At 46.4% G+C, this 21,797-nt stretch overlaps 1 protein-coding gene across 3 annotated transcripts in view; it reads left to right on the forward strand.

Moving 5' to 3' along the window:
• Window positions 1-21,797, forward strand: part of eipr1 (EARP complex and GARP complex interacting protein 1) — a 45,587-nt gene that overhangs the window by 10,089 nt on the left and 13,701 nt on the right. For all 3 annotated transcript variants that reach the window (XM_019348575.2, XM_003457191.4, XM_019348576.2), the window contains 2 exons: window positions 8,529-8,628; window positions 15,968-16,104. In XM_019348575.2, coding sequence (XP_019204120.1) covers window positions 8,529-8,628; window positions 15,968-16,104 — 237 coding nt within the window. The remainder of the gene's footprint in view (window positions 1-8,528; window positions 8,629-15,967; window positions 16,105-21,797) is intronic.

Below are 21,797 nucleotides of genomic sequence, written 5' to 3' on the forward strand. Positions count from 1 at the left end.
ACGAGGTGATGGTTGGTTTGTAGGTGAGGGACGAGCTGTGCTCTTTAAACTGTGACACGGTGTGAAGCGTGTCAGTGACATCACAGAGCGTGTTGTTCAGAGTGCCGCGTGTAAACCCGGACGTTTGCTCTGCCCTCATCAGACACGAACAACCTGCAGGTGGTTTTTGGCGCGGTGCGTCCGTTTGATGCTGAAAAATTCAGCATCTACGGCACTGAAGACATGACACTGATCCCGCCCACACGCTCCTGTATACGGGAGCCTTTGTTTCCTTTCTGGCTCCGACTGCCGACTGGCCCCCGTCACAGGTGGAAGAGTGAGTCGTGCACCAACCCGAGGGTTAGAGGACCAATTCCACGCTCCTCCTGCCTGTTAGAAAGTCCTTAATTACAGATTAAAATGCTGTGTGTGTGTGTGTGTGTGTGTGTGTGTGACTGAGACTTGTAGCAGAAAGAATTTCGAATGCCCGCCTGAGCGGCGCCATGTGAGTCCCGGTCCATTTCATTTCACTCAAGTTGTAGTCACGGCCCGATCCTTTTGTCTTACTGTCAGAGCTCCTCGCCATAACTCAGAGCCCCACGAGAGCCAAAATCAATGCCCCCACCCCCACCCCGCCTTTACTCCACTCTTCATTGTCCGCCTCATGATTGCGATCATTTTTAGAGGCACCAATCAGTTAGTGTGATGCATACTGTAGCAGGTGTCTGCGAGGGAGAGATAAAGATGGAGGAGGTGAAGAAAACAGAAAGATGGAGGGTAGCTCAAGAAACGAGACGAGACCAAAGAGATTGAATTTGTGCAATTGTGTGTGTGTGTGTGTGTGTGTGTGTGTGTGTGTGTGTGTGTGTGTGTGTCAGAGGGCAGGTCAAGCAAGGCTGCTGGGTAGAGATTGATGTCTCTGAGCTCCACCATCTTAACACCCCGAGAGCTGTAACCCTCACAAGGGCACCAAACTGTGTGTGTGTGTGTGTGTGTGTGTGTGTGTGTGTGTGTGTGTTGTGGAGTCTGGATTCAATGCTGTGAAGCCTGTAGCCTATGCTGTGCACTATTGGCTTCTCTAGATGGATGGATTTGGTCTGTTGCCCACCTCCTCCATCTCTCTGCTACACACACACACACACCTACCTACCTTATCTAGTGTGGACTGTCATTCTGCACTGGTCAAGAGGGGACCAGTATTTCCAGTTTTTTTTTAAAGAAAAAAAAATGTAAAAAGGAAAATTTATTTTAGATTTTTTAAAAAAAAACATACAATATAACTGCAAATACCAAAAAACCCCCAAATGGAACGCAACCGTGACCCATGTTTGCCCATCAGTCATCCACACATTGTGTTACAGCGCCACCTGCTAGTAGTCCTTCTGTGATGTGAAGCTGTCAGAGAGCTCAGTGGAAAGCTCTCCTTCCTTCAGGCTAGGAAGGTTGCTGCTGCTGCTAGCACTGCTAATATTAGCAACAGTGTGGTATGCAATGTGACATCTTGTATGTGCGTGGTGTTGTTCATTGCATCAGCGACATGTAACAGCAGAACCTGCAGGAGGGCTCATTTTGACCCCGTCCTGCTAAAACAGCTGCAGTAATTGCAAAGACGTCATTTCTTGAAGAAGTTGTTTTGAACTTTTTTGTAATTTTAAGGACATTTTGACAAAACGAGTATGTGGGATTAATTTTTATGGCTCTTTATTAGTTTTATAAATGATGTGGATGATTGTCACTGATCAAAAAGGTCAGATCACATTAGCAGGGCTGAAACCATCTGATGGACGGCCTGCCCACTGCTCCACCATCGCACTCCCCACTCTGCCACGGTGAGCCTCTGCTTGTGTTGGTAAATAGACTGTAGTCAACAGAAGTTACGATTTGGCTATATATCAATTATGTAGATCAGTAAATATTGTAATGTATCTTTTTGACCATTTAAAATATCTTTATAGAAAATTACGTGTTGCTGTAATTTCTGCTGCCCTCTTGACAAATAAAGAATATATGAAAGTAATTTAGATAAAAACTGATTGCAGCTTGTGGCAGGATTGTTCTCTGTGGATCATCCATGAGATATGTTTGATAAGTCATTTACAACAGTTTAAATACAGGAAGTCACTGTTAGCCACGCCCTGTACAGCCCCGCGGCAATTATTAATCCTTTATCTAACTGTACATTTAGTTATCAATCACAGCTGCGCCTCATTTACCAAAATGATTTTTTTTTAATAAATCATTTAATCATCATTTAAAGCAGGACCAACACAGGACTAGAAAAATGTCCTCACTTTGCCCCTCGGTCCTGTATCTGTGGATTTGTAATGACACAGCAGTCCACTGTTAGATAGCAGCGCAAGTATACACACACACACACACACAGTGATAATACTGGCAGCTTGCACCACCCGTGCATGTTTGTGTGTGCAAGAAGACAAAGAGTAAAGACATCTGAGTTCTTATGAGGCTTTTGTCTGTTTTGTGTGTTTGTTCACCTGCTTGTGTGTCCACTGTAGCGTGTCCGCATCCTTCATGTGTGCGTTTTCCGGTTGCCGGCGAGTCCCTCCACTCCCGGCAACAATAACACTTTTTTCCTCCCCAAATCCCCTCATTGTTTGGGTGGGCAAACATTCGAGCCTCTGCCCGTCGTGAAGCGTGCTCTGAATGGAAATATCGGCAAAGCACACACAAAAAAATAAAAATAACGGGACTAAACAAACCTCGGGAAAATCATGTTGTGTTTTTTCCCCCTCTTCCTGCACTTGGTTTCGATTGGGAGCCTTGCCAGATGAGTGCATCGATTCCTGTGGAGCCATTTGAGCCAATCACGGCCCTAGGAGGGAGCGGTAAAGCGCAAAAGGCAGCGAGGTTGATTTTCTAAAGTGGGGTGTGACAGGAGGGGGTAGGAGGTGTTTATGGGGTGATTGTGTGTGTTTGTGTGCACACACACACGAATGCAGCCATGTGTGTTATTGTTGTGTGGTCGTTTGTAAGGCCCGACGGGCTCTGCTCTCTGTCTGCGTCCCGGCCTCGTCATGCAAAATACGAGTCGACCGAGTCTTTGTGAGCCTTATTTTCACTGTGAGCGTCGCCTCGTCTCAATCAATTGGACCCCCGACGTGGGCTCTCATGTGGACTATCAGACGTGTGTGTGTGTGTGTGTGTGTGTGTGCGCGTGCGTGCAGGCACTGGACTGCAGCTCTGCTGCTTTTTCCCGTCAGTGACGGCAGCTGCTGCACAAAGAAATGATCTGTCTGTGGCTGAGCTCGCAGTTACCTTAAATGGTAATTCCAGTTTATTGTGACCCCACCTCCACCTGTATCATCACAGGTGGAGCTGAGGCTTGGCTGTTTTCCACAGGGTGGTTTGTGGGACTCCTGCAGGGTCGGCACTGCAAAGCAGACTAAAACCTCTGGGGCTGAAAACTGAAGCTTTCTAGCATCCAGGACACAAAGACACACCGGAAATAGTCCACATTAGAAGGCAGGTGGAAGATGTTAAAATCAAGTGATGTCCTGATGCAGAGGGTTTAAACGTAAGGCCCGGGGACCGTCAAAGGGCCCAATCCAGCCGATTGAAAGGCGAAAAGGACGTAAATTTGAGGCTTTCACCAGTTTTACAGCCTGAATAGGAAAAATCACCTATTGCTGACATACAGCCAGATAAATGTTACATAACAGAACAGTTTAGGTTTTTCATTGTGGAAGTTTCTATTTATTTTATTTTTTCATTCAGGATTCTACTGTAAAGGAAAAGCAGGACTGAAAACGTCTTCTTTTAAGTTCCAGGGTAACGTGTGTCTGTAAGTCTGAGCTGTGCTGACGGGTTTCTGACTTCTTTACACTAAACAAAGGAAACAGAGGTTTGAGCCTGCTTCATGGTGGTTTGGGTTAAAATCCAGGTGTCATTAAAACGCTCCCGGAACATGTCATGTTCACATGTCACATGTTTCAGTTTGGGTGGAGTTTGTAGCTTAGATCGTCCCACTGGTGATGTCAGGAAGTGAAGTTGTGGAGATGCAGATCTGGCGAGTTTGCACGTAGCAACACTGTGTTTGTCCGTCCGTCCACGATGCTCTGTTTGTTCCTGTGTTCGTGCCCAAATAGGACCAGGAAGTGTTTGTGTTGGCTTCTCTGTAACGGGGGATTAAACTCATATGGATGCAACGCACAACAGAGTGGGCGAGCAGAGAGAGAGAGGGTGCATGGCTCAACGTGGATATATGGGGCTGTAAAATCTCCACAGCTCTCCCAGCATACATTCCAGTACACGGTGTGCCAGCTTGTTGCAGAGCTCAAGGTCAAACGCACATAACTTGGAGTGTTTCATAAGAGAGAGAGACGCAGGGAGGCGAACTGTCTGCCTCTCAGTATTGCATGAATTAATTGATCCTACAGGGAACGATGGGCTGTGAATCCCAAAGCGGAGTGTGTTTTAATTGGTCCTGTGGTGCGCTGAAGTGTGTGTTTAGGAAGGAAGGAGAGGTGGTATCGAACATGCTGCAGTCTCCATCGACAAGGTGTACGTGGAGCACTCAGTGTGTGTGTGTGTGTGTGTGTGTGTGTGTGTGTGTGTGTGTTTGTACTTGTTTTGCTACAATAAGGGGACAGAGTGTTCACATGGCTTTTGTGGGGACTTGCCTTCCTTTTGGGGACACAAAGCATCAATCGATTGATCAGATGTTACCTTCGATTGTTAGTTTGGCTTCCAACAGTTACAGTTGGGTTTGCAAGGTTTTGAATTATGCTAGCTTTGCCTAAGTCTTCCCTTGAGTTAATCTTATAGTAAATTCAGTTTTAAGTTTGGAGTTTTTTTAGATTGGGATTAAACGTACTAAAGAACTTGGTTGGGACACGGTGGATTATTCATGTGGAAAGATTACTGGGTGTGAGAATCTCTGTTTTTAAACAGTGGACGGACAGTGAAGTGTTATTAGTGAAGATTAAGAATAATCCAGGATGAGCATCATGTGATGAGCTGTTGCACCATGGTTGGATGCAGATATATTCATGCTCTGCTGTCCTGTGAGCTGCAGTTCTTTCAGATTATGTCCCATCTTTGTTTAGCTCCACTTGGAGTTTGTTGCGATCTGGTCGCCCTATCGTTTAGCGATGCGGTTTGTTTATGGATAAATTTAGTTGTCCGGCCCTTGAAGGTGGCATGCTGCACAGGTTCTTCACCGAGTGTGAGAAATGCATTAAGGGAGATTTAGGAAACCATCTTCCCTTTCAGGCTGCAGGGTCTGACTGTGAGTCAGTGTGAGGTGCTCCTAAATGACAAAACGAAGGCTGCGTGCTGTGAGTGCGTCCATGACTCGCTGCTCCTCAGGAGGGCAGTAAAAGCCGCCCTCAGCAGCTGTGATTTCACAGCCTTATAAACTCCCCTCCCTCCCTCCGACGCTGCTCCACCTTTTCTAATAGCACTGTGCGTATTTGAAGCCTGGATTAAACCCAAAAGCAAACTTTAACTTCCCCTCCTTTCCCCTGTCATTTCTTTTATCTCCCCTGAACACTCTCACCTCCTCTCTCTCCTTTTCAAACGCTGGCATTGTTGCTGCCGCTTCAAGCTGACAGATGAGTCCAAGGAAATGGAGTTGTCTAATTGATGAACTCCTTAAATAAATGGCATCATTTAGTGAAGCTCTAATCGCAGCGGTTTTCTAGCCGTGACAGACATCCAGACCTTCAGCCAGACCACGTCTGCACCGCGCTGCTGACATTTTACATCCTCTAACCCAGATTAGACGCAGCTGAAAAGTCACACTAAATCAAAACCCTAACGAGCATATAGCAGCTTTTCCTGGCCAAGGTTATATTTAGCTTATTGCCAGGTCTCTGACTGCACTGACACATTGCTTTTACAGCTGGCAGGACTCGGGGTTAAAAGCAGGGCTTTCTCGCTCGGGCTGTCGTCTTTCTTTGACCACTCGCTCGCTTTCTGTCTCGATTTAGCTGCTAAACCATCCAAACTAAGAGGGGGGAACAAAAGCAAACAAGCGATCCCATCAGCATCCAGGGAATAATGAACAACAGTTAGTGCTCCGGTGTGCAGGGTCTCTCCAGAATACAGAGTTTAAGTAGAGCGCAGAGCAGAGCTCGCCTAAAGAAGCTGCAGCAAAGGATCGATACTCTGCAGACGGGCGCGCGCAGGAGGAATCAAAGCGTGCAGTAAACGCTCTACTGTACTTTACTGCTGCAGAGTAGACTGACAGAACTGGGTCCTCTGTGCTCACCAGGCTGAGCTTATGTGCTTTTGTCACTCTCGTGGCTGTTGTGCAGAAAGCTGCTAATGTGACTAAGAGCTCTCACAGAGCAGCGTTTAAAGTGCACTAATGGGCTTTTTTCTCTTTTTTATGAGTGTGATCAGAAGGTCCTGATGCTGATTTGATCTCAAGATCACCTCTTCGTGCACCTCTGGACCGGTCCTGGCACTGCGGCTTTAATTTGTCCCGATGGTCCCTGCACGTGTCAGCGTGGAGATCCACGGTAACGTCCTGAGACACCTGAGGGACGTTCAGAGGAGATGGATCTGAAGTTTAGTGCGTGCCTTCTCGTAGCGGTTCAAAGCACTGTGAGCATTCAGGAGGTTTTATGGACACACAAACACAAACTTTGTGTGCTGTGTGAGTGATGTCAAAGTAGCAGCCGTGCTTCAGAGGGGCCAGAGGGGCGTGACCTGATGAGAGCATCCAAACCTAAATCATGGGAGGAGTTTCACCTGTACGAGTTTAAACATGGCCAGGGTTTCTAATAATGAGATGAGTGTATGCTCAGTAATCAAACACACACTACGTGATGTCACCGTGAGGGTACGGCTGGCATACCGGGACAGCCAATCAGAAGAGAGTTGTCTTTAAGGAAGGCGCTCAGGCTGCTTGTTTCAGCGGGGCTGTGCTGAGGCTCAGTGTGAGATACAGAAGGATTATTATGATCTGTGGATCATGCAAAGCTGCTGTAGGAGAGCACGTGATACTTTGTCACAATTTTTGACCAACTTTTGTTTGCATTGAAGTTTAAAACTCAAATGATTTAAAACATTTTCCTGTTTATTCCTAATTTATTTACGCTAATCATGCTGGAAGCAGAGTGCACCAAAGGTTTCTTTACCTGAAGCTCTGCTGGAGGCGTCCATGTTTAATGAGCACCTGAGCGTCCGGAGAGGGAGGAATACCACCGTCGTCATAGTGCCACCTGCTGGGAAGAGGAAGTGTTTTTTTCCAGCTGGTTTATGAGTTCACCCTAAATTGTGTTAAAGCGTGACTACAGCCTCGCACGAGCTTTATTTAAAAATGAGCCTCCAGCATCCGGCTCCGGTTGTTTGTAACCGACAGGAGGATTAAAGGATTTGGCATTTTTTAAAGGTATTATTTTTCTTTTGTTTCTGTTTGGTGTGTTTGGTTTTTCTGTAAACGGGTAGGTCAATACCAGTTTGGCGCTCCGGTGAGTATTGGTGGCAGCAGCGTGTGTGGATTTGGCTCAAAATAAACTACAGCGAGCTTATGTTAACAAAGGAACGTGTAGCCCAGTGCAACAGAATGACTCACTGATGGGTTTTCAATAGTTTAGACAACAACAGGGCTCCATGGCTCGGAGGAGTGAGGCGTATCGCAGCTCTGCTACACAGAACAATCACCGCTGATGGTTCTGCTCTGCTCCTCAAAACTCCTGGCACCATTAAACGCCGATTCAAAGAACCTGAAGTTGGTTTTGTTTGCTGGAAGTACAAGCCACCACTGTGATGTCATCCACACCAACAATAGCATGTTTGGGGTTTTATTGCCAGAGATACGTGCTAATATGAGCTGAGACTTCATGGATGGTCTTTTAGTACAGTTACACTCACAGCAGCCACATTATTGATCCGAATGGTCAGATTTTCACAGGTGACAAAGATAAGAAGAAGAGAAACGTGATGGATACAGGAAGTAAACAGACTATCTGGTAAGATGGAGGGAATGATGATACTAGGTGTGCACAGAGGGTCAGTTAGCAATCGAGACACAGGTGGGAACAATAAAGGTGAGTCAGGCAGTCGGGAAAATAGGAAGGAAAAAAGGAAAAAAACTCAAACACAAATGACTAACTGTAATTCAAAAGGAGGGCAGGATAAAACAAAAGACCAACCAACATCCAAGGGCAACCGACAGCCGCCTGTGTCACCATGCAGCTGTCAGTCAGAGGCCACGCCCCTAATAATGCAAAATTTAAGCCTTAAACAGCTGTTGTGCAAGAGGAAGTGATCTACAAGCCCAAACAGTTTGTGCATCAGGCTGTAAACATGTTTGTTTCTGCTCTGCTGGACACTAGTGGAACTGCAGGTTTCGAGGTCTTGCTTAACTCATGCAGAATTATTTTAACTGATTTCTTATTAATTTTCTTCTACAAATCATTTTGAAACACATTTATCTTCTTTAAACATGCAGGACGCATCTGTGTGACCATCGCTGCAGATGTCACAGACCCCGCCCCCTGCATGTCTGCAGCATGTTTGTGCTCGATTTGACCGTAGCCCTGTGCGTCTGTGTTTGTGTGTCTTTTGTGTATGTACAGCGTGCTGTGGGAGCCCATGGGGGACGGCAAGCGCGTGATTTCATTGGCTGATAACCACGCGCTGCTCTGGGACCTGCAGGAGAGCTCCACACAGGCCACGGTGAGGAAACTGTAAACCAGAGGCACGCACGCCGTATCGCACAATAGCTAACTCATTATTTGATAACTGCCATATCGTCCTGGTGTTATCAGACGCACACATCCTCTCTGTGTGTGACAACAGCACAGCGACCACTATTCATCCTGCCACTCACACACACACACACACACACACACACACACACACACACACACGTGCGCTGTGGCTGCTTTAATATTATTCTGGTCAAGCCGCTCCCGCTGTGACAGTAATAGTCTTGTTTAATAAGTACGAGAGAAATCGTTCCATCTCCTTTCACAGTTCACTGAAGTAGAGCTGCTGCAGTTATACATTAAGTTTCACTTACAGGCGCTGCAGTACACAACCTGATGTATGTGTGAGGAACATTACACACCACGCGTGAAGCCCAGCATCTCGCTCTCGAAACGCGTGCGGACGCCGCTCTGCTGCTTCAGTAAGATCGACTTCAGTTAATGACGCTTTAGTCAGTCGTTGTTTTGTGTTAACAGACGATGAAATCAGAATTGTTGCATAAACTTTATCCCCTCGTTTATTCATTTACCCAACGTGGTCGCGGTTCAAGCGTCTGTTTTCCTGTAACGTCCTGCAGCTCTGAAACCTTCATAAGAGAATCCACTCACCGTGGACGTGAAACCGAGGATCAGGACTTTTCCACAGCCGGTAATCCAAACCAGGCAGCAGCAGATTAGTGACCGGCCTCGTGCTCTGGGTGGATCGTCTCAGACCTTCTCCTGGATCCATTTTCGGCGTCTTCTTCCTGCCCTGTGATGGCGTCTGTCTCTGCACTGTGATGCACTGATTCCAGAAGTACATGACCTTCATAAACGGCGACCGTTAGCTCGTGCAAGTTAGAAGTTAGAGGACTGCACAGGCCGGTCGGTGGTCTCATATACAGTTTACTCAGATATTTATTCCATGCCTCCGATAATCCGTCATTCTGACACTTAGAACTTTGACCTGAAGTCCATGAACTAATCAGGCAAGTGTTTACAGTAAGGTGAGCCTGCAGAGGTGCAGTTATATCGGAGAAAACATCATGAAGGAAGACCTCAGAGAAGTTTCACGGATGTAGTGAGGGACGAGGCGCAGAGTTAAGAGCTGAAAGGAGAGAAGTCCTGGACTCTTCTGGTTTCTCCAGTGCAAACTGGGAGAACCCGCTTCCACCCAGGATCCCCTGTTACGCTGCAGACGCCTCACGCTCGAGACTTTCACTGCAGTAAAAATAAAGCGTTGAGTGTGTGGCTGAATCGTGCGTAGACGCTTTCGGTCAATTCGTTGGCAGTCCTGTCCTTCCTAATGCAGGGTGAAGAGGCTCTTCACTGTAAGCTCTCAGTCTTCCAACCTGCCAGCTTTGCACTCAAAAGCCCCATTATGTGTTTAAAGCCTGGAAATAATGGCGTGCGTCGGGCGCGTGTGGAAGAAGTAATAGAGCGGCGGCGTGGGTCGGCCCCGGCTTTCATGAGTGTGTTGTTCCATCCGGAGCGATGATTTTAGATGAGTCATTAGTGATTCATGCACTCGTTTAGTGATTCACATAAAGGCCGGCCAGGTCACACACACCTGTACGTGTGTGTGTGTGTGTGTGTGTGAGAGATGTGGTCATTCACGAGCTGCACTGTTGGAGAAGTCGTTCCAGGGTTTATCAGTCGAGTTGCGTTCACCAGCAACACCTGACCAATCAGACGCAGGGACAGGTCATCTTCAGCATGTCCACATGTCTGAATGCAGCGAGTTTCTGCCCTGTGATTGGCTGACTAGATGTTTGAGTTGACGAGCAGCTGAACAGGTGTACCTAATGAAGTGGCAGGTGAGTGTGTTTGATTTAATGAAGCAGTCGGTTCACGTCATTATCATCGGGTTAGAAATGCTTTAAATCATCCTCACCGATTACCGATGGCGTCCATCAGACACGTCGCAGGAGGACCTGCAGACTCCTGCAGGATGCTGTCCCGGTGGGACGTTTGTGTCTGCAGGCTTCTCCGGTTTCCCAGGCAGTCTGGAGGCAGAAAACGTTCCCAGTGTTTAATGCTCTTTAAGTGGAAGATGCTCCCCGTTCATCAAAAATGAAGGGCGGCACAGATTCCACATGTTCAGCGTCGAGTTTGTGTTTCACAGGCAGGAAGTTTAAACTGTGGGAAAACACGGAACAACACGACCTAGAGGGAGGAGACGACAGAGGGCAAGGAGACAACTGAGGTGTCCATAAGATGATGATGGTGAGAGGCAAACGGGAGGATACACAGCAGGAACAAGGAAGTAAACTCAAAGCACAAGAGACCAAAGACTATCAAAATAAAACAGGAAGTTAACTACACATACATTTACAACCTGACACAACTAAACAGAGGAGGAAGGGAACACTAAAGGGAACTAATCCACCTGAAGTCACCTGGAACTGAAGTAGAAACACAAATAATCAAATATGGAACCAGCGATTGGGAAAAGAGCCCGATAAGGAGAGAGGGAATGAAAAAGAGGAGAGACGGATTCCTCCGGTGCTGATGAGGATGTTAATCTGGCCCCGCCCCCCTCCGGCGCCCCCTGTCTGTCACATGGTGGCGTGTTCATCTCCAGCATGTCCAGCTGCAGCGTCCATGTCTGTCTCCAGGGCCTGGGCTAGATTACTGTGTGTGTGTGGCTCATCAATTAGCCCAGCTGGTGGGACTGAGTGAAAACATCTCGGCTGACTCACACACACCCACACACCTTTTCCTGCACATCTGCTCCACAAACGCACACTAACGCTCTCTCGACGTGCAGAGAAGGCATGGCTGCGCGCCGCTTTGACAGATAGCTCTGCATTAGTGCCGCTTGCGTCCTAAATGAATGCGTCCCCCAGTGTTGTGTGTGCTGCCTTGTTAGGGCCCCTAATTTGGTTAGTGTGCTAATAAAGCTGGGAACCTGGGATGCACGGCGCTCCGGCTGTGCTGCTGCTGGACGAGTTTCCAGAGCCTCGAGTCGGGGAGCGCGTCTGCTCTTTGAAGAGCTCAGAGTCTGTCTGCACGTTTGGGAGAGGAATCGCTTCGCAGGAAGAAGGAGACTTTATTTCACACTTGTTTAAAGAGCGCTGGCAACACGTCCTCCGACGCTACGTTGTTGTAAAAAGGGTGAAAAATGAAGCCAAGCACTAAAAAACCTCAGCTACGTGGAGCGCTGTGTTTGCGCTGCTGGAGCCTTTCGGAGCGTTTGTGATGACATCATCAGTAATATGGCTGCTGTGAGGTCACTGTACTAACAGACCCTCCCAGAGGCTGTGCTCCAGTTTGAGTAAAATCCTCTGATTTTATGTGGCTGTTACTGATTAGCAGGTGTCTGTGTGACGCTCCCATACAGCTGGATATACACCCATCAGTTTATCAGCACAGCCCACAGATGCTCCACTGGAGGCCAAGTCAACACCTGAAACTATTCCTGAAACACTTCTGCTTTATGGCAGAGTGCGTTATCCTGCAGAAAGAGACCACAGCCATCAGGGAGCACCGTGTCCATGTGAGGGCGAACACTGGTCTGCAGGTACGCTTAGGTAGGTGGTACGTGTCAAACATCCACATGGACGGCAGGACCCAAAGTTTCCCAGGAGAACATCAACCAAAGTGTCACACTGCCTCGGTCAGCTCGCCTTCTTCCCATAGTGCATCCTGGTGCCAGGTGTTCTCCAGGTAAGTGTGTCCTGACACTTTTCCATCAGAACCAGCATGAACCTTTTCAGCAGTTTGAGCTACAGCAGCTTGTCTGCACACGGGCCAGCCTTGGCTCCCCGTGGCCGTGACTCACCGCCGTTGGTTCGCCGCCGTTCCTTCCTTGTTCCTTTGGACCGTCTTTGATAGATCCTGAGCCCTGCAGACCGGGAACGCCCCACACAGCCAAATCCTCACGATACCCACGTTTTTCCTGCTTCAAACATAAACTCTGAGGACAAAATGTTCACCTGCTCTGTGACAGGTCCCGCCCACTGACAGGCGATGATCAGTGTTGTCGGTCAAAATGCTAACGTTGAGCACCTACAGCGGTGACGTCACTGTAGGCGTGTCTGTGTTATCTGCAGTCTGTTGCTGGTGCCTCTGACATAAGGCGAGTGATGTCACGATGGCGGTGTCCAGCTTTTACTTTTTGAGGCTGAGGATTTGGCGTGGACACGGCTGCGGCGTGGACACGGCTGCGGCGCAGAGCCGCTCAGAAACTCTGGTTACAAATGACATGTAAATGAGATTTTTCATAAACGGAGAAGCCGAGGTTTACGAGTGGACATTCGTGAAATAGTCGTGGAAATATTCTTCAAGGCCGCGGAGGAAGCCTCGCTCCTCTCCTCTTTGTTCTCTTCCTCCCCTCCTCCTCAGCTCCTGTCTTTAGATTTCCTTCCTTTCTTCTCCCCTTCTGCCTACTTTGGTCTCCTTCCTTTAAACCTCCCTGCTCAGCCGGCCTTCCTCACTCTGCCTCCCTCTGTCTGTCCTCTCTAGCTGAAATAATGAGAGTGTACCGCGGCGCTGTGCGGTGACGGGCCGATCGATGATCCTTGCTCCAACAGGCAGGGGCGGTGGAGGGGGTGGGGGTGACGATGAAGCCTGCAGATAGTCGGGGAGCAGAGAAAAATGAAGCGGTGCGGAGCTGCTGTTTGAATTGTTGGATGCATCGCAGTTTAAAGGAAAGATAATCATTTCCAAAGCGGCCCGCTGAATTAATTGGATTCCATTTTTAAAGTAGCCGATGAAGTGATACGCTTTATAATTCAGAGTCCTTGAAGCATTTTGACTTTGATTCATTTCACCTTCATTGTTGCCGTGTGAAGTATGTGCAGCAGATTTGATAAATATACGTCGCCGGCTGCAGTTTAACCTGCCCGCCTTTCAGCTGAGCTCCTCTCGTCTGGGCTCCTCTGACATTTTGTCACTTTAATGTGTTTGTGTTAAAAACCAAAGACGGTGCAATCAATTGCACCGTCTTTAAAGCCCTTTGATTTGGCTTTCAGCAGCAATCAGTCTTAAATATTACACTGATGGGGGAGCTGCGAGAGCAGCGTTCGAGCAAATCAGCGTTACTCTACTCATCGTTGCAGCTTTGCCCAAGCTTTGGCGTGCTCTCGTCACGTCGGCGACGGTTTCTGGACGTTCAGATTCAAATCAAGCGTGTTCAGTGTTGTCGTAAACAGAACAAACCACTGCGTGAAGACGAGCAAAGCTTCTTCTGGCTCCATTGTTTTCTTCTATGATGGAAATAACCTCAAATAAATTCAAACTTGAAGTTTTGCAAATACAGAAACTCTGCGAGATTCCCGTTCTCGACCCTTTAATCACTGCTCGACGGTGTTAATAAAAATACTTGAGGCATCCAGCCAATGGATTCATCTCTCTTTAAACATCTGGACAGATCTGCTCAAATCATCCTGGCTTTGCACCAGCGCTATAAGACAGCCGGACTCGCTCCATATTAAGGTTGGGCCATATGTAAAATATTTGGACGATAGGCGATATACTCACGCAGGTGACTTTTTGATGGGCGGAGCAATCCTGCAGCTCAACAAGCTGTGGAAAAGCTTTTCACCAGCAGAAGATCCAAAGTGCTTTTACTAAAACGGTTAAATATGAAAAGGACAGCTCCTGATACAGCCAGCCCCCCACGCTGGCTGTATCTAAATATCTGTCAAAGGAAATGATGTCGTGGAAAGCAGTGATTCCTCGCACTCTGAGGAGGGTGCATTTGTTCGCAGCTGGAATAGCGTGCCGTTAAAACAGACCTATTATTTTTTTCCGTTGACCGCTTCTCTTTTCTAATAACGTTGGTTGAATCTAACTTACTGATGGGCAAATACATAAGTCCCTCTTGTAAAAACATTTGGTGAACGCCTCAGTCTGTCGTCCATGGTTGATAAATTTGTCCAGCCTTACTCCATATGCAGGATGGTTGAAGGAGCTGTGTGATTTTAACACCTCGTGTCAGACGGATGGGTTCGGAAAGCAGGACGTTTATATTTCTGAAAGAGGTTTAAGGATCTGGACACGACAGAACCTCACTGATGTGCAAAAGGACCAAAAGATTAGTCGTAAACTGTATCACAGCATCACTTCTTTGACCAAGGACGATGCAGAGGATGTGAAGCAACAATGGGAGAAAGAATCAGGCTTTTCAATACCTGACGATTTATAGCAAACAACTTTTAAATGCTAATCCCTGGAGCTGGAGGGAGTTTTGGAAAAGATGCGTTTGTGATTTGAAAGATGAGGTCGACCGAAGTCGACATCCAACTGTTTTTGGAAAGAAGCTTTGATAATTATCTATAAAGTTTTAGGTATTAATATTTCTCATAATGTGTTCTTTATAAAAACTAGAAATAAATTCTGACCCCTTGAATCTGCGGCGTGAGGAACTTTATTCTTTCAGTGTGTTTGTTGATCACTGGAGGGCAGCACCGCAACTTTATGACTTACGGATAACATCCGGTTGCTTATTGATGCACAAAGGAGCAACAACGTCAATAATTTAATAATTCAATAACTTAAGCTCGAATCACAAAGCAACATATCAAAGCCCAGATTGATCCCTGTGCATCCGCTGGAGTTCTGGAGTATTATTACTTTTATTTTCTAGTTCTTGGTTCTTGTTAGATGTTGGTTCTCCTTCGTGTCCAGTCTCGTCTCTGTTTCATGTCTTCTGTTTAAAGTCAGCCGTGTCTGTCTACACTGTTGTTTTGTCAAGGTCATATACCTTAGTCTCGTCTCTGTGTTAGTCACTTCCTGTTTTATTTTGACAGTCCCTCTTGTGTTTCCTTCGTGTCCTGTTGGTTAGGTTCTGTCCAGCTGTGTTCCCACATGTGTCCACTCTGCCCTGATCTCCTCCTGTGGTCTGCGTCTCCCTCGCCCTCTCCTGTTTTTGTTTTTGGCATCTTTTTTCCAGTAAATTAAAGCTGTAACTTGTTCCCGACACACTCCGTCTCAGGACAGTGGAGCTAAACGAGGCTAAAAAGCAGTGTGCAGACATGTCCTCCCATCAAACTGCACACATCCAGCCTTTCTTTATATGCAGGTATTGTGAAATGATTATTATTAGAGTCTTTAAACGAATAGTGAATCAGTTTAACGCCAACAGCACGAGTTGAGGTGTGTTTGCAGGAGTGTACCCGCCGCCCTGATGCGTGCCACTAATACCCCAAATATTACTACAGTTGTTAGCGAGCGATTGTAGTTTTGAGAGCGGCCTGCAGAGAAAATGACTCCTAATAAAGCCTCATTATGCTGATTTAATGAGCTGCTCCGGCTCGACCTGTCACACACATACAGATGAAATTCTTGTCCCTGCTAACGAAGGCGCCGCCGTCCCTCTGCAGGTCTCCAGCACCGCCACCCTTGAGGGTAAAGGTCAGCTGAAGTTCACCTCCGGCAAGTGGAGCCCCCACCACAACTGCAGCCAGCTCGCCACAGCCAACGACACGGCCATACGAGGCTGGGACCTCCGCACCATGAGGTGAGCGCCTCCGCCCGAGGGATGCTTTAGGTGCTTTATTTAGGTGACGTGCAGACTTCACCTCCTTTTTCATGGCATTGATCCCTGAACCTGATGGAATAAGTCCCACAGCAGCCGCTGAGCTAAGGCAGAGTGTCACTGACGGTTGGTGAGGTGGGTTTTTTTATTCTTATTTGCCAATCAGCATTAATGCTCTGCTTTTTTCTTTGCACCTGATTAAAAGGACCTGACGTCTGTGTAAATCTGACAGAAGTGAGTCGTGTACGTTAAACTCTGAGCTTACTGGTTTTACTGGGTGTTTGCATGTCATTACACGCAGACATTTGAATGCACTACACAGAACTGTGTGTTTAATTTGACTCATCATGTTGAGGGAGTTTTGTCATGACTGCCTCTCCGTGCATCAGGAAACACATGCGTGTGTTAAAGTTTTCATATTACAGCTTCAGAGCAGGTTCAGATCATCTCATGCTGTGAGCAGATTTTGGTGTTTTCTGGTACTGATGAAAACTTCCTGTAACCGTTGGAAACGAGCAGTGTCATAAATGCCATTAATGACTGAGTCGTTAGTCATTATTGGATATCGAGTTAAAAGGCCCTCCGAGAACACAAACCTCCACCGAGCCAGCTCACTCGCCGGGAGGTAAAACAATAGGTTTCTATTTGCTGTGTATGCATTTTGATTCTTTGTTCATTTTAAACCACTTTAAGATGTTTGCAGTGCAAACAGTGCTCTGCTGAAACCAGTTCATCATATACTGTAATGTACTTGTCATCATTTTGAGTAGGGAGCTAATTATGTTAGCAAAGCTGAAAACTGTCATACTGATGTAAGAAGTGCTACATCAGGTTAGCCGAGTGTCCGGAGTATCAGCCTGTTTATCGTGTCATAGTTGCAAACCATGTTTCTTAAGTATTTATCCCGTTTTTCATTCTGTCTGAAAACTCGACTGCTGGAAAGGTTTTGAGTGAATTCTGATCAGACTCTGTAGCGGTGCAGACGGGAATCCAATATCAATGTCACTTATTGATTCTCGGTGGCTTCTCGTTAGCGTCAGAGTCACCGCCATCTCTTCATTCATGCTGAGGTCAAATGTTTGTGCATGTTGGAGATATTTCTGCTTTGTTGTGATTGGTGTTGGGGTTGTTACTCAAAGATGAAACCAGCACAGACACTTCAAAGCGGTCGTCATGGTGATTCTGCTGTAGAAACACGTCTGTCACCTGTTGACGTTCAGGCTCTGGCTGCAGGGCTGGAGTCTGCATACACTCAGCTCTAACGTCACTCTGGGGTCTTGGCTAGCTTAGCGTTAGCATAGCATATAGAAAGTACCATATACAGATTTAATATATGTCACATTTGACCTCTGGCTTCATTTTTATATTAAACATTGTCTTTTCTTTCAAATTGACACCAAATTGTGTTTTATCTTTAAAGAAAGTATTTCCAAGACAAAGACAATGAGCTGCTGTTAGTTACAAATATACTGTAGTATAATATTAAACTACATATGAACTTGCATCAGGTAAGAATGTGCCACCATGACAAAAGCCTCCATAGAGTTTCATAAAAAATCAAAGTGATTTATTATGAACAATTAAGAGTATTTTGTATATAGTATTTTGTAAAAATAATATTTTGATCACTTTAAGGTAATTTTACATAAAAATAAATGTGCCTTTATTTAAAAAGAACTGTAATATTTTGAACCTTTAAGTGCTGTTTAAACACTCATCGATCGTGGCCTGTGGGTCTTTATCCGATTCCAACATTATGAAATAATATTTTTGGCACAGTTACATCAGAGGCTTTGCTGATGTGATGAGGCAGTTAGAAAACCTGCGACACTACAGGCAACGCAGTGGAAACACCGCTCATGGCACTCGGCTGCAGTTAATTAGCATATGGACACTTATAATGCATAAGTCAATAAAGGACTGGCAATGAAACGAGGCTTAAGGGGAATCAGATGTTATATTGTCCACCCAAAGCCAGAACTGCTCCACGAATCAAATTCATTCACGATTAGTGAGATTTGTTGTTCTGCTGGCTCGAGTCTGTGGATGAATTAAAGAACTCGAGTCCTGACCCACAGTGAGGAGCTCTGTTGGCTCTACGGTAACCGTTACCTGCCTGTGAGCACCTGGCCTGGAGTCTGCTGTTTATGCGTTCATCAGAGATGACCCTGACTAAATCAGCATGATCAGGAGCGGGGTTTAAAGTGGCTTGCAGCTTTTAGTAGTCCATCTTGAGTGGAGAAGACACACCCACATGTAGTTCAGGTAGCGAATCAGAAGAAGGCTGTCTGAAAGGGGGCGGAGCTAACACAGCTTGTTTCAGACCGAGGATGAAGGATGGAGGGATTATTATGAGCTGTGGCTCCGAGCTGCAGTTTGTTGTCGTAGCTGTTAGCTTTGTGTTTCTAACAAAGACGAACACACAAACCTGTGCGGTCTGTGCTCGTATTTGCATCCAGGTGTGTCTGTCGGCTCTCTGCGGACACCCGTGAATCGAGTCCAGCGCGTTCTTCTGCTCGCCAGATGATGAAGTGCGAGGCGGCTGAGCACTAATGTTCCTGTGTGACACGGAGCATGTGTACTACCACACATTAACCTTGTAACTGCAGGTTATCAGCAGCCCACCTCCCAACCTCTCACTGTGTGTGTGTGTGTGTGTGTGTGTGTGTGTGTGTGTGTGTGTGTTTCTGCACTTGATGAGTGAGGTCAGCGTGTGTTTACGTGTGGGCTGTGCTGCAGGAATAATAATCACCTCGCCATCGATCGCCATGATAACAGCAAAGTGCTGAAGAGACTGAGAGGGGTGCCGGGTGAAGGAGAGAGTGAGAATGTATTTACACGATGCGTATCACAGGGCCAGATAAGATAGTTGAATCATTGATATGGCTCCCCGTCAGCCCCATAACAAATTAAAGAGTTCCTGCACACCCCGTTTTGGCCGCTCTCCTCCCGCTGTGCTGTTTTGAAGGATGCAACAGTGCTGATTTAGCCGTCGGCACAAAGGGAAGGAGGGGGCGGCGGAGCGGGGCTTGTTAGCAGACAGCAGCCTCATCCCTGATATCGCTGTGAAAACACACCATTATAGTCTGCAGGGACACGCGCAGCCAGCAGAGGGCGCACTGTGACAGACGTTTCAAAGAAAAATAATAAAATGGTCCGATAAGGACGATCGGCTTTTTCTTTGGTTTGAATAAAATAAGATGTTTGTGCAGGAATTTATCCAAGTGCTGCACTTTGATTCATTTTTTCATTTTAAATATGCGGTTCATGGTTTTCTAAAATATGCTGAAACTTGGAAATCACCGGAGGAGCTCTTGCAGCACATTTGTTTTTTTTCTTGGATTCCGACGTATTTGCATCCTCGTTTGAGTCGTTCGGTTCAAAGTGTCTGAAGCAACAGCAGGTAAGGTGATGTACAGAGGAGGTCGGGGTGGAGGCATGGGACAACCAAACATCAAACTAACAAACCACATTTCGGTTACAGTTAAAGTCAAACCTGATCTTCTCCTCTTTGAATTTATACCTCCACCTGACCGGAGGACGGCACCTGAGCGGCCTCATATTCAGAGGTCCAGGAAGCTCATGACCTGTGTTTGTCCCTCCAGACCTGCGTAAATGATCCATTTTAAGATAAGATAAGATAAAACTTTATTAATCCCTCGGGTGGGTTCCTCTGGGAAATTCGTTTATTAGATTAAGCTGACTGAAAAATGATCATTAAGTATTTTAGTAGCTGATCTCAGAGCAGTCCTTCATGTCTCCATCAGCTCAGCACAGACAAAATGTGCACGGTTCATTTTAACTCTGCAAAGGAAACAAAAAAGATTCTCATCTGCAGAGCTTCACTTCCTATTTAAATAAAGGTTAATTTGATGTGCTAATAAAAATAGGTCTAATGCAGCAAACAAGCACAGAGAATAAATAACATGTACATGATGTGAAAACCTGGCTACAGTCCAAAACGTCATTTATTTTTATTGTTTCCTTAAAGTTCCAAACTTCTAACTTAACACGAAAAAAACACAGATTTCATTTTTCAGTCTTTTCTGAAGACGTCAGACCGTCTGCTGTCTGAGCTTTTGTGGTTTAGTAACGATGCAAACGGACAGTTTGCTGGACGATGGTTTGGGCCAAATACTGAAAATACTGGAAAGTGCAGCATTTCCTGATCGAGCCTTTTGCCCACGTTTTGATCATACATGTCGGATCAGTATGCGTGTATCACAGCTGTGTTTGTTCGATAACCATACGTTGAGAGACGAGCAGACTACCTAACCTTAACCATTAATTGGTAAAAAGAAAAATGTGCTTGTGTTAAAAAAGAACATCATTTACTTACTGTTTGTCTTCTGTTTGTCTTCAACTGACGACTCCGACACACGTGGTGGAATTTTTCGACGGTGTATGTATGAATTAACGTGATGTCTGGCACTCTGATATGCTGACCTGTCAAAACAGCGACTATTCCCGTTGGATCACAGACAGTTTGCATGGTTTGTTTTCTCTGAGCTCTTCTTTAACAGCAGAAAGACGAAGAATCGATACACAAATCTAAAAATGTAAAAGAATAAAAAACATTCAGATGTTTCAGTAGAGAGACACACACACACACACACACACACACACACACACACACACACACCGAGGTCACAGCATGTCGGGTTTGTGTTTCACTGCATGTGTGAAGTGGCTGCAAGTGTGAAAGAGCAGTCTTTGTGTGTGTGCGTGTGTGTGCACGTGTGTGTGTGTGTTTGTCAGCCTATCATCATGCTCCACTGCCTCTGCAGGTGACCTCTGAGGTGTCTCCCTCCACTTCTCTCTGACACACAGAGTAAAAATAGACCGACCCATCGGTGGTTTCTCGTCATTGCATTGAGGTTGCTGCATTCACTGACTGACTGCTCGTATTTTCTTAGGCAGAGATGATGGTGCAACACCCTCCACCTCTGGGTGACCTCGCTCTCAGACAGATCAGCAAAGGTTTGCAAATAACTGGCGTCTAATTTCATAACAGACAGATTAGTCGATGTGCGTTCATCCGATGAGCTCGTCTGCCATGTTTTTGAAACGATTTGTGGAGAAATTTCTTTCAGATCTGTGAGGTTCTGAATGTTAGCAGCTAATGTGTATTTCTGTTTATGTCGACAGCAACAGATCAAATTATTGCAATTCATCACAAACAGAATGTGTGTAATTGACCCGTTGCAGACCGGTTACAGACCGGATGCAGACTGGTTACAGAGCGGATGCAGACCGGATGCAGACTGGTTACAAACCGGATGCATACTGGTTACAGAGCGGATGCAGACCGGATGCAGACTGGTTACAAACCGGATGCATACTGGTTACAGACCGGTTACAAACCAGATGCAGACTGGTTGCAGACTGGTTACAAACCAGATGCAGACTGGTTGCAGACTGGTTACAAACCAGATGCAGACTGGTTGCAGACTGATTGCAGACTGGATGCATACTGGATGCAGACTGATTACAAACCGGTTGCAGACTGATTGCAGACTGGATGCATACTGGATGCAGACTGATTACAAACCGGTTGCAGACTGATTGCAGACTGGATGCATACTGGATGCAGACTGATTACAAACCGGTTGCAGACTGATTGCAGACTGGATGCAGACTGGATGCAGACTGGATGCAGACTGGATGCAGACTGA

The sequence above is a fragment of the Oreochromis niloticus genome, linkage group LG19 (assembly GCF_001858045.2).
Source record: "Oreochromis niloticus isolate F11D_XX linkage group LG19, O_niloticus_UMD_NMBU, whole genome shotgun sequence".
Classification (NCBI taxonomy): Eukaryota; Metazoa; Chordata; class Actinopteri; order Cichliformes; family Cichlidae; genus Oreochromis; species Oreochromis niloticus.